The sequence below is a fragment of the Macaca thibetana genome, chromosome 17 (genome assembly GCF_024542745.1).
Source record: "Macaca thibetana thibetana isolate TM-01 chromosome 17, ASM2454274v1, whole genome shotgun sequence".
In the NCBI taxonomy this organism is placed as follows: domain Eukaryota; kingdom Metazoa; phylum Chordata; class Mammalia; order Primates; family Cercopithecidae; genus Macaca; species Macaca thibetana.
Window position 1 is genome coordinate 31,149,036 of NC_065594.1, and position 13,679 is coordinate 31,162,714.

The 13,679-nt window shown below is 40.5% G+C and overlaps 1 protein-coding gene across 1 annotated transcript in view; it reads right to left on the bottom strand.

The window, feature by feature from the left end:
• Positions 1 to 597: 597 nt before the first annotated feature.
• The window catches only part of CNMD (chondromodulin), a 36,513-nt gene continuing 23,431 nt past the window's right edge, over positions 598 to 13,679 (bottom strand). The window contains exons 5-7 of the mRNA XM_050766718.1: positions 10,202 to 10,355; positions 5,707 to 5,873; positions 598 to 1,119 (exon numbers count right to left, since the gene is read on the bottom strand). Of these exons, the coding sequence (XP_050622675.1) occupies positions 904 to 1,119; positions 5,707 to 5,873; positions 10,202 to 10,355 (537 nt within the window). The 3' untranslated portion in view covers positions 598 to 903. The remainder of the gene's footprint in view (positions 1,120 to 5,706; positions 5,874 to 10,201; positions 10,356 to 13,679) is intronic.

Consider the following 13,679-nt stretch of genomic DNA (forward strand, 5'->3'; position numbering starts at 1 on the left):
GACTAAACATGTTAAATTCGTAGCTGTAGGAAGTAGCTGCTTCCTGAGAACAAGGTGACCATTACATGTTATTGCGGTATCTGCCAAGCAACACTGTCAGCCCTGTTACTAGGAGAGTAACTTATTGGTAATTGGACTACAGCCGCAGCCTGATTTGTACTACAAAGGTAAAAATCATTATGCTGCTTCATGCCCAGTGACCACTTATTGAAAACAGATTGAGAAAGGTGTGAAGACCACCTTTTCAGAATGTCAATAAAGTCCTTCCTCCCCACAAGTCTGATTTATCTTCGACTGCATTTTTCTTTATCCTAGTGCTGTTTTCCTGGAGGTGACTCTTAACACAGGTCACATGCCAGTGCACTCAAATAATTCCCCATGAGCTTCCACATTGAGGCTAAAAATGTTCACTTTTAGATAGATTCCATTATATCCTTTCCTTTTTATGTGTTTTTATCTGGGAATTCTGGGGGCACGTTTACAAGAGGAAGAGCAAAAAAGATTAAGAACAATTGAGAAATTCTGTACAAACAACAATGACTTATTTTCATCATGACTTAATTAAAAGGAACTCAAGTGTACGATTGAGATTTTTGACAAATTGTAAATTTTCATGTTTATTTCAAAATAGCTTTGGAAGATATAAGCAAGGGAAGACTTATGGCAAAGCAAAGCAAAAAATGACAAATAATAAAGGGGTTATGGCATTTTAGACTTGAACTACCCTTTCAGTACATTTGCACATACTAAAGTTCTGGAAAAAAATTCTGTTAAGAGTGTCAAGAAGAACCGCTCAGAGTGTAAAAATATTTTGTGGTCCCATCAGCATCAGCATGCCTTATGCTGCTTTGGTTGTCTCTTCAGCTAGTTCTTATTTTACAGCACATGATACATGAAGTGATTTCACACCATGCCCAAGATGCGGGCCACCCACCAGCTACAAGGCATGATGACTCTGCAGGCCGAACGGCAACCTTGATAATTATAAGGCCATGGGTAATAGCCCCCCAGGGGTTCACAGATCTTCTGGCAGTGGGTGTAGCTCCGCCTACATTCTATACAACAGATTCCTTCGTGATCCAGTCTAGGGTCGAATGTCATGCTTTCCCCTTCCTGCTGCTGTGAAATAAAAGATAATTATTTGTGATAACTGCATAATGAGAAGGTCATAGCATGCATGTTATTTTTAAATAAGATTCTGAATTTTTCACTACTACGAGATACTGTAATCTGCTGTAAAGAGTTTTGATCTTGTTTACCTGCTGTCATTCGTAATTCCTTTTGACACCAAGGAATCTACACCTATCTCACCTGTCACTGACTAGAAAGTTGTTTTGTCTTTTAAAATGATATTCTGGAGTTTCTCCATGCCTTTAATGAACCATGGTTACCACTCAGTAACTCAGCTTGTTTTAAGTAGGAAAGCAAGAAAGGAAGCATTATGATAAAAAGTAGCATTTCTGCCACTGCTAATTCTAAGTCAGTTGAATGCTTGTGACTTCTTGCAGTAATGGCTTCCAGGCTCTTTAGAAGCACATTTTGAAACTCATCAATCTAGGCTAAAGACAGATTTCAGTTCCAGTTACACTGGCTCTGAGAACACTGTCAAGTCATTTAGTTTCTCCTGCTTTCATTTCAGTAACAGAATGGGGATGTTATCTCTATAGGGACAAAGGGGTCTCAGGAAGACTCCACAAAAACATGTAAAATTCAAGACCTTAAACTTTACCTTCTAGTTTTTTATGTAAGTATAGTTATATAAACACAAGATTATATTGAAATAAAAATCTCCATCTTCACTGCTGGTGAGATTACAGAACTGGAAGGAACTCCCATCCCTCTAACCCTGCCCAGTTTACATATCTGGTTTTCCTTTTAGGGGACTTCTAAGGGTAGAGATTCTGCATTATTTTTAATATAGTATTGAAGTACATTCCCAAGAAGCCCTTATCTTAAAATTCTTGATTCAATTTAAGCCTCTTTCCTAAAGTTAGCTGATTCTGGTGTTGAAACAAAAAGTCTTTAATCATAATTTGGGATGGGGAGGAAGTTATTAAAAATTTCAGCCAGGCACAGTGGCTCACGCCTGCAATCCCAGCACTTTGGGAGGCTGAGGCAGGTAGATCACCTGAGGTCAGGAGTTTGAGACCAGCCTGGCCAACATGGTGAAACCAACCCCATCTCTACTAAAAAATACAAAAAAAATTAGCCAGGCGTGGTTGGTGGACACCTGTAATTCCAGCTACTCAGGAGGCTGAGGTAGGAGAATCTTCTGAACCAGGAGGCGGAAGTTGAAGTGAGATTGTGCCATTGCACTCCAGCCTGGATAACAAGAGTGAAACTGTCTTGGAAAAAAAAAAAATTTCAAACATACTGGAGAGTACAGGAAAAAAAATATATTGAACACCAGTAGACTCATCTAGACTGGACAATTGCTAACCTATTGTCAAATTTGCTTTTCCCCTTCCTGCAACAGCAAAAGATAAGGAAATAATGTCCATCAAAACAAAACTAGTATTTTAAAGTGAATTCTGAAGTGAGTTTAAAGAGAATTGGAGGAATTGTGACATTTCATCCATAAATAATTAGAATGTGCCCCCCAAAATAAGGATGTTTTCCTAAATTTACAACCAGATTGCCATTATCACAAAATTAACATGATCTGATACAACCTATATTCAAATTATGTCATCAAAATATTTATTATCTTACTCTTAAAGCATTCGTTTTTTAATTCAGACTCTCTCTGTTCTTTGCCTTATTTCTTGAATAAGTTAATCTGGGACAGCAAAAAGACAACCTCATTTATTAATTATGGGGCAGGGAGAGTTAAAAGGCCTGTCGGTTGAGGCACTTCCTTATCTGAGGGTCTGACAAAGTTTTAGGATTGAAAGGTTGGGAGGAAATCTCATGTTGTTACCCTAAGATACATTTTTTTAAAGGAATAACTGAAGGACTGAGATCATGGAGATAAATGCTTTGAAAACATTTCTGCTTAAAGTCCAACATATAATAAAGGAAAAAATTGATATAATTGGAGTTTTTCAAGGGATACAGGTCACTCAAGACTGGATCCAAGGCAAAGTCACATCCTGCCCATCTGTAAAGGGACTGATGACCTCACCCCTTGAGCCAGATTCAGCCAGCCCAGCTCCCCAGGGAATAAACAATATTAAATTTTGTTCATCTATTCAGATTCTTTTTTTTTCTTCTTCAAGCTAAGGTAGTATTATGGTGTCCTGAATTTTATGATAAGCCTTTGGTTATTTAGAAAATACTTTTTGCTCCAAGGTTTTCTAAAATATTTTTAAAATGATAAACTAGGAAATATATTGGCAACACCTGAAATAGTGTTGGACTGAATAGGCTACATAGAAAAATGTGCAGGTGACTTAGTATATGAAAAGATGCTCACCCTTACGCATAATTAAAGACAAGCAGGATAAACAACCAGGAGATAAAATTTACACCCAAGAGATTGGTGAAAGTTTTTTTTTTTAAGTTTGATAATAAGTGGGTCCTTCCATTACTGTTTGCAGACATATAGCTGATGTAATTTCTTGAAAGACAATTTGGTATCCTCCATTAAAATGTAAATCTACTTCAATGCAGCAGACTCATGCTTCAGTATTTATGCTAAACATAGACTTCCGTGTGTGTACAAAGCGGCACAATACTAATAGCTAACATTGAGAAAGTTACTGCTCACCTGTGTGTCCCAAGCCCTGTGCTAAGAGCTCCACCTGCATTACCTTGATTTACTGTTGATAATCCTGTACAAATCCTGTAAGTCATATACAAGATTGTATCCTGTAGCAGTATTTGCAAACAGCAAAAGACGGAAATAATTTATAGTCATGAAAGCATAACTAAATTTCTGTACATTTATGTATACAATGAATTACTATTAAATGAATAGTAGTCATTAAATGAATGAGGTACTATGTAGGAAAACAGTCTCCAAAATACTGTAACTGGAAAGAGAGCAAGGTATAAAAGTTTTGTGTTAAAACTTTTTTTGTGTTAAAAGTGTGTGTGCTTGTGTCTGTGTGTACTTAAGCAAAGACACTGGACAAATAGTCATTGTTAATAGGTTGCTTTGGGGAGGGTGTCTTGGGTGGAAGGAAAACACTTCATAATATATCTTTTGTACTGTTTTTTAAAAAATTTCTGCATGTATTTTAAAATTTTATTTAATTTTTAGTTGAAGTCTCGCTCTGTCACCCACACTAGAGTGCAGTGGCGCAATCTTGGCTCACTGCAACCTCAGTCTCCTGGGTTCAAGCAATTCTCCTACCTTAACCGCCCGAGTAGCTGGGACTACAGGTGCGCGACACTGTGCTGGCTAATTTTTTGTATTTTTAATAGAGATGAGGTTTCACCATGTTGGCCAGGCTGGTCTTGAACTCCTCACCTCAGGTGAACTGCCCACCTCGGCCTCCCAAAGTGTTGGGATTACAGGTGTGAGCCACCGCGCCCAACCTGTATTTTTTATTTTAAAAGCTAGCTACAAATAAATACTTATTCTACTTTTTCACTCCCTGAAAAGTATAAGGGTAAATACTTTGTGGAAGATTTGAGTTTTTAGCACCTTTGTGTCATCCTCACAAACATCACTTTTTAGTGTTTCAGCCTAAAGCGTTTTACATCTAACTGTGGGTCTATCCTCTAACTGGACTGAGAGCCCCTGAGGGCAGAAGGTTCTCCTGACTGTGCACAGAGCCTGGGAAAGAGCAGGTGCCTAAATGACTGTCTGTTGAATGAATGAATAAAGTGGATATAAAGGGGGAAGGAGAATACTTCCATATGTTTCCTCCAGGGAGCACTCTAGGAAACATTTTCAAATAATCAAATTTCTCATATGAATTTGTTTTCATGAATTTGCCTGTGACTCAAAAAAGCACAGAAAACAACTGAATAAGGGTTACCAGCCAATCAGGATTTTACACTACAGAGGTAATGCTTAAGTGTTCTTACCCTTAATTACAAGCCTTACAACAGGCTGGGTGCAGTGGCTCACGCCTGTAATCCCAACAACACCTTGGGAGGCCGAGGCAGGTGGATCACCTGAGGTCAAGAGTTCGAGAACAGCCTGCCCAACATGGTAAAACCCTGTCTCTACCAAAAAAGAAAAATACAAAAAATTAGCCAGGCATGGTGGCGGGCACCTGTAATCCCACCTACTTGGGAGTCTGAGGCAGGAGAATTGCTTGAACCTGGGAGGCGGAGGTTGCAGTGAAACAACAACAAAAAAACTTTGCAACAAATGAAAATGTATTTTTAAAATAACTGAATAAAAGTCTAAGTTGAATACCTAAATGCTCGTTTGAAACCTCACGTACAAACACCATTTCGGCACTATTTTTTTCTGAAACGGAGTTTCGCCCTGTCACCCAGGCTGGAGTGCAGTGGCCCAATCTTGGCTCACTGCAACCTCCGCCTCCTGGGTTCGAGTGATTCTCCTGCCTCAGCCTCCGGAGTAGCTGGGATTACAGGCGTGTGCCACCATGCCTGGCTAATTTTTTGTATTTTTAGTAGAGACAGGGTTTCACCATGTTGGCCAGGCTGGCCTCGAACTCCTGACCTCGTGATCCGCCCACCTCTGCCTCCCAAAGTGCTAGGATTACAGGTGTAAGCCACCGCACCTGGCCTTGGCACTATATTTAATGCATTTGTCTAATCATGTCATAAAGCACCGGAACGCACGTGATAAGGATTATCGGGATTGAAGGCTTGTGAGTCCTCTTGAATGCTGGGTCTGGTTTCATTATTCAGTCTTCCAGCGCCTGGGTTGCCCTGTGGTCCATTGCGTGGTCTTTTAGTGGTAGTTGGAACAATTTTTCTTACCACTTCTCTTCTTTCCCTCTGGATTTCTGCAAAAATTTCCGTAAGTTAATCCCTTTATTTGAATAATTAAGGAAATTAGATCTGTGTTTATCAGGGTGAAAAACATAAGAAAAGGATATCAAAGTTTGTGCATAACCAGATGGTTTAAAATTTTTGTACTGATGTTTGTAATAATAAAGCATGTTTAGAGTCTTGGGCTAATAGTTAAACATACAGATAATCTGAATTTGGTTTTGTAATACTAATTGAGGACGACATTGTAAGATGGCCTGGCAAAACTCAACACCACCTCCCTCCTTTCTTTTGGTCTGCCTTCGCTACTGGGGCTGAGAAAGTAAAACACCCTCATTTCCCCAGCTTCCTTTGCAATTAGAAGTGGCCAGGTGAGACATATCTGACCAGGGAGACATCAGCAGAATATGCTAGTGCAGTTTCTGGGAAGCCTTTTGCTTTCTCGGTAAAAGGGGACAGACAGGCTTCTCTGTCTTGTTTTTCCTTTCTTGAACACAGATGTGATATCTGGAGTTATAAGAGTCAACTTGTGACTGTGAAGTGATAGGCATCATAAGCCAGCATGCTACAGGTAGTAAAATGGTAACTGGGAAGAGACTTGATCGTATCATTGAGTAGCAGGTAGTGTCAAAAACCTCCTCTCTCTAGACTTCTGGCTATATGAAAAAAATAAACCTGTGTTTGTTGAAACCACTGTTGATCAAATATTCTGTTAATTATAGCCCTAAGTATTCCTAATGGATTGACTATATCAGTATAAAGCTTTACAGTTTGCAAGGGAAATATCTTGGCTTATGCTTTTTAAAAATCCTATGGGATAGAAAAAGCAAATGCTTTTATATATGAGGGTATCAAGCCTCAGAAAGGCCAAGTGACTTGGCCAAGATCACAGAATGGTTGGCATAGCTACGTGCCCAGCGTGAACACCCTGGGTCTAGTTTACCACACAGCCTCATGGGTCCTGCAGCGGGGCTGATGGCTGCCAATTAACAAAAATACAGGCCAGGAGCAGTAGCTCACGCCTGTAATCCCAGCACTTTGGGAGGCTGAGGCAGGCAGATCACCTGACGTCAGGAGTTCGAGACCAGCCTAGTCAACATGGTGAAACTCCATCTCTACTAAAAATACAGTAATTAGCCGGGCGCAGTGGCAGGCACCTGTAATCCCAGCTACTCGGGAGGCTGAGACAGGAGAATCACTTGAACCCGGGTGGCAGAGGCTACAGTGAGCCAAGATTGTGCCATTGCTCTCAAGCCTGGGTGACAAGAGTGAAACTCCATCTCAAAAAAAAGTAGAAAGTACCACACAGCTTGGATTTTGGTGTCTCTCTGAGACCCAGTTTCGTTATCTGTAAAATGGGGATAATAATAGTATCTAATTCATAGGGTAGTGATAGGGTTAATGAGAATCTGTCTAAAGGTTTAAGCACAATGTGTTGCATATAATAAGCACTGAACTATTAGGTGATGAGGATTATATCATGCTTTGTTATTTAGGAGAACTCAGATGTGCTTTAAAGCCATTGGTAGCTTCCACAGATAGCATGGTTGGAGAGGCACAAGTGAGACCTGGATTTGATCACAGTTCTGCTTCATTTAACTAACTAAATGACCTTAGGCAAATTACTTACCTCTGTGAACCTTAGTTTCTTCATCTATAAAATGGGAACGAGTAGTTACCCCCACAGTTGTTGGCGAAGATTAAATGAGGACAAAGCGTAATGCTCTAGTGTCATGCCTGACACATAGAGCTCAGCAGGCGTCAGCTCTCCCCCTTCCCTTCTGACCTGTGTCCAGCTGTCATTCCCAGTGTCTCTGATAATACAGCTGTGTGACACTGATGACCTGCTGGCTTCAAGATCCAAGGACATGGGCCACTGGACCCTGGAGTGTGGTGCTTTTATTAGAATTAGGTGGTAGGAAGCCTGGCATCATCAGAGGGGGACTTAGTTTCTTGATTGTACTGTAAAATATAACTGTACTTATGAGAGATGGGGGAATCCATTTTTCATATCTATGATATTCCATTTTATGGATATATCAACATTTACCTTTCTAATCTGGGGGCATTGAGGTGTTTTCCACTTTTCTTGTGTACATAATATGTGTGATTCTTGTATGGATGTTGTGGTGATTGAATACTTAAAATGTGTTCATGCTATTGGGCTAGGAGGGACCAAACCACATCTTGAATGTGTAGGGAAGAAGCTCTTTCCCCAAGTGAGAAATTACTCATCATACCAGTTGTCTTAGCATTGCCGATAATGCTGTGTTCTGATCGCCAATGCCCACCCCATGGCCCTGCACTGGTGTTTTCCATAGCACCTTGTATCATATTATACAATTTTCTTATTTTAATTTAGTGTTTATTTGCTGTCTCCCCTTGCTACAATGCAAAACTCCTTGAGGGCATGGGTTCTTGTCTATTCTATTCACGGATGCACCTCAAGTACCTATGACAAGTATATGGCACATACTAGGCCCTCATGAATGTCTGTCAAATGAGTGAATGAACTCTCTGGGTAAGAGGCTTGTCCTCAGCGTGATCAGGGAGAGCCCTAACTGGTAGCGCACTGCAGACTCTTGTCCTCAACTGGAAAAGGTGGGAGTTCCTGGGCGATGGAAAGTAAGAAGGCCCACCCAGGTGGCGGCAGGTGTGGAACAGAAAGCCAGAACTTGGCAAGCCATCATAGAACTGTGAGTTGTGACCACCCACAGGAGCAAGAGAAGGAATGGCAACAGCACAGCCCATTTGGCAGCCCCTCTCCTGCCTGCTTCAGCCGGCCAGCCCGTGTTGACTGAGTTTGGAATTCTTTCTTACTGAGCCTGCATATGGTCTCAAGCTCCTTCCCAGCCCACTGTGCCGGGCAGTTACTGCCAGTGGCTTGTCACTGAATCCTATTTGCCTCACCCAGGCTAGAGAGGAGCCATCTTCTCCAGCTTTGGGACAGAATGGGACTTGTGAACCATAAGAATAAGTTAGTCATGGCAGAATCAGCGACCTGTACTTCCTAAGCCTGGTGGGTACTTTTAAAAATTGTAAAATATACATAATGAAATTTACCACGTTAACCATTTTTAAGTGTACAGTTCAGTGGCATGAAGTACATTCACATTGCTGTGCAATCATCACCATCTAGAACATGTTTCATCTTGCAAAACATGAAACTGTACCTATTAAACACTAACTGCCCAGTCTTTTCCCTGCATGCCCACCAAGCTTAGTGGTTTTTTTTTTTTTTTTTTTTTTGAGACAGAGTCTCGCTGTGTCGCCCAGGCTGGAGTGCAGTGGCGCGATCTCGGCTCACTGCAAGCTCCGCCTCCCGGGTTCACGCCATTCTCCCGCCTCAGCCTCCGAGTAGCTGGGACTACAGGCGCCCGCCACCACGCCCGGCTAGTTTTTTGTATTTTTAGTAGAGACGGGGTTTCACCATGTTAGCCAGGATGGTCTCGATCTCCTGACCTCGTGATCCACCCGCCTCGGCCTCCCAAAGTGCTGGGATTACAGGCTTGAGCCACCGCGCCCGGCCAGCTTAGTGCTTTTAAAGGCCTATATTTTCTTTATTTCCATGCTGCTGTCTGCTAGTGTTCCATAAAATCTTTCAGAAAACATTAGCCTATCTCAGCTGTGCTAGGAGAAAGGCCTTTTTTTCCCACACTTGAACCAGAGCTACAAAATAGGCCTTTGGGAGGCCAGTGTGGTGACTGCAGTAGAAATAGTGAGAGAACTCGGGGGACAGGAGAAACTCAGGAGGCAGAGCGAGGTCCACCGAGCTCACCTGCCCTTCATCACCCAGAAATAGCTCAAAGATATGCTCCAGCCTAGCTGTGAACTCCAGGGAGTCTGCATTTATTTTCACTGGACTTGGAAGCTAATATTCAAGCTCTGAATTTGAGGAATCTCAGCCAATACCCACAGCAGCTTTTGGCTGTCCCATAATTCTAGGTTTGAACACAATAAAGACTCGGCAGTATGACAGTTTCTTAGTCCCTTGATTCTATGCCTTAGAAATAAAAAAATGTAAAATTGGAAGGTGCAAACAACTGAGATTAAGGGGCAGAGCAGAAAGAAGTGAGAGTGTCATAAACAAAAGCTGCAGGTAATGCCTTGGCGTTGTCTTCCCAATCTGCCTCCTGTTAACCCCACTGCTCCCTCCCTTCCCTACAATAGTCATGGGCTATTTTCCTGCTTTCATCTCTCATGCTAATTACTGAGACACTGCCACATGCATCCTGATTTATCCTCCTTGTTACATGCTCAGGCCTGTGGAGGGGCTTGGAGGAACCTCACATGCATGAACAGGGAGAGTTGTAAACAGCATTAAGATAATTTAAAATGTTACCTTTTGGATAGGTTGGTTTAAGCCAGAAAATAGGAAGGTCGCCGCAGAGTTCTAAGACCTTAGAACTCAAGAAGCTGTTGTCCTTCACAGGCTGATCTACAGCCACCCAGATAAGAGAATTGTCTTCATATTTGACTGGCATGATCTTGCCTTCCTGAAAGTAAAAACGATTGCATTTGAGCAAAGAGGACAGTGAAACATGCTGCATATTAAGAGTCATGTGTTGCTAAAAGGTTATTTTGCCTTATAAAAAATTAATGAGAATTCCGAGTGTGCGTGTGTACAGTCGTGCACTTTACGGTTCTAATCTCTTCTCTTTGTAGCTCTTTTCACAATATTCAGCACGCCTCCTCCTGTTGCCCTGACTCTGGATAGCTGTACCATGTGAACATAAGTGCCCTGAGTTGAAGTGAAAATTACTTGATACCAACTTTGAGATTTAGGTTAATCTGATGTTTTTGATCAAAGATGTTTTTGAGGAAAAGCAATTGAACGAACCCTGGAATCCTACAAAGGATAGAGGAAGCCTTCATTTGAAGTGAAAATCTTGTGGGGTTTTGTTCTGCAGCTTCTGAACAACAATGGAAAAAGCAAGTGATTGCCTCTTTAATGTCTTCGGTTCAAAGTATTATTTAACATAAACCATTTCTCCATTTCCCAGCTGTAACAACACATATTTCAGATGTTCCTTGCATCAAGCACACCACTGAGATTTCAAAGTTAAACCTTGGATTTTCTTCCACAGTGAGATGCTGAGAATGGTTTGATAACCCAGGAGACAAATTTATCTTGCCAGGTTGTTCCTTTCATGTATTTATTAGTTTGCAATAGCTTGGAGAAATTAAAATGTTTTCTCCTAATTTTTAGCTAAAAGCGGTACTTCATTTATGCTTTCTCCCTCAGGCTTATGGCTGCATTAAAACAACTTAAAGTTATTGGAGGAAGCTAACAGTCAGGTAATCCAGTTATTCACCTTAAATTAAATGGCTGCATCCAGGAAATGAATGCTCTTTGAGTACTGTAGCTTTTTAAAGTTATACAAAACTGATGAAAAATTTATGAAAGCAAGTGGTACATAAATCTACCCCATCTTAGTCTAAAGTGTGTGGGGAAGAGTGGGGTGATTGGGATAATGCATATAGATGCATCCTCCACGCTAAGAATGTTAAATAAATCTTGAAGTATGTACTTTCGGTTGCCTACCCAATCTCCTTCCTCCCTCACCTGCCTTGTAACATAGTCCTTTTATTGGAAGCAGCAGTGAGCCCAGCCCCAGGAGAGACACTTGCTTTCTCTAGTTCTCCAGCAATCCGGGATGCCCGGGTGACCAGTGCTAGCCAGCGAGATCCAGAGTATGCTGAGGGCCTGGGAGGCCTTCTGCTTTTCCTGATTAAAGGGAAGTCGTGGTTGGCATTGCTCAACCTCTTTTTTCCTGACATTTTTACTTGAATGCCAACTAAGGAAGTCAGGAAGAGGTTGAGCAGTGGCAACCGATTGGAGCTGGAAGGCAAGATTTTTAAAAATCACAGAAATGCTGGCCACTGAGCCAATGCCTGCAGCCACTTGCCTCCGCATTGCTTACTGTGGAGAAAAACAGATCCCAGTTTGTGTAAGTAACTCTAAGGGTAGTTTTCTGCTACTGACAGCCAAATATATTCCTAATTCACACAAATGTATTGTCTGAATTTGTTTCTGTCCACTAGAGGATCCATTATGCATGACATAAACAACTGAAACACACGACAAATAATCTACTTCTTTGGCCTAAGAATCAGATGCAGACAAAGATTTAAATATAAAAGCATTCACCATCATGGCGAATTTATTTACCATGGTAAATGATGTTATTTAAAAATAGTAATTTTTATTGTTATTATTTAAACTAATGAAAAATTGAAGATATCTAAAGTATTTAAGAATAAAAGACTTTTAAAATTATAATCATGTGATAAAGCATTATGTCCATTATAATCTACATTTTAGAAGAACTAAAGTTATGACAATAATAAGCCATACAACAGTATAATTTCACTTATGGAAAGACTATCACTTTCTCTCTCACACACACACAACGGAGAAAATTCACCAAAACATTAGCATTAGCTTTTTGTGAATTATATAATTGTATGTAATTTTTATTATCTATACTTTTTTTCCCTAAGATGTCCCAGTATTGAACCATCTGTACAGCCCTGAAATAAACCTTACCTTGTCATGACATGTTACTTCTTCAACATATTGCTATATTCCTTTTACTCATATTTTAATTAACATTCTTACACCTATTTTCTTTTTTATTTTTAATTTTTGTGGATCTATAGTAGATATATACTTATGGGTTACCTAAGATATTTTGATACCAGCATGCAATGCATAATTACCACATGAGGGTAATTACTGCAAGCATTTATTCTTTGTTTCAAACAATTCAGTTATACTCTTAGATTTTTTTTAATGTACAATTATTTTTTACTACAGTCTCCCTGCTGTGCTAGCAAATACTAGGTCTTATTTAGTTTTTCTATTTTTTGTTCTTTATAACTATTTTTTGTGCCTATTACCATCCTCCCTTCCCCCAACCATTCCAGCCTCTGGTGATCATCCTTCTGCTCTCTCTCTCCATGAGTTCAACTGTTTTAATTTTTTTTAATTGTACTTTAAATTATGGGATACATACGCAGAACGTGCAGGTTTGTTACGTAGGTATACACATGCCATGGTGGTTTGCTGAACCCATCAACTCATCATCTACATTAGATATTTCTCCTAATGCTATTCCTCCCCTAGCACCCCACTCCCTGATAGGCCCCGGTGTGTGATGTTCCCCGCCCTGTGTCCATGTGTTCTCATTATTCAACTCCTACTTATGAGTGAGAACATGCGGCGTTTGGTTTTCTGTTCCTGTGTTACTTCGCTGAGAATGATGGTTTCCAGCTTCATCCGTGTCCCTGCAAATCCGATGAACCCATCGTTTTTATGGCTGCATAGTATTCCATGGTATACATGTGCCACATTTTCTTTATCCAGTCTATCATTGATGGGCATTTGGGTTGGTTCCAAGTCTTTGCTATTGTGAATAGTGCTGCAGTAAGCATACGTATGCATGTGTCTTTATAGTAGAATGATTTATAATCCTTTGGGTATATACCTAGTGGTGGGATTGCTGGGTCAAATGGTATTTCTGGTTCTAGATCTTTGAGGAATCACCAGACTGTCTTTCACAATGGTTAAACTAATTTACAGTCCCATCAACAGTGTAAAAGCATTCCTATTCCTCCACATCCTCTCCAGCATCTGTTGTTTCTTGATTTTTTAACGGTTGCCATTCTAACTGGCATGAGATGGTATCTCATTGTGGTTTTGATTTGCATTTCTGTAATGACCAGTGATTATGAACTTGTTTTCATATGTTTGTTGGCCACATAAATGTCTTCTTTTGAGAAGTGTCTGTTCATATCCTTCACCCACTTTTTGATGG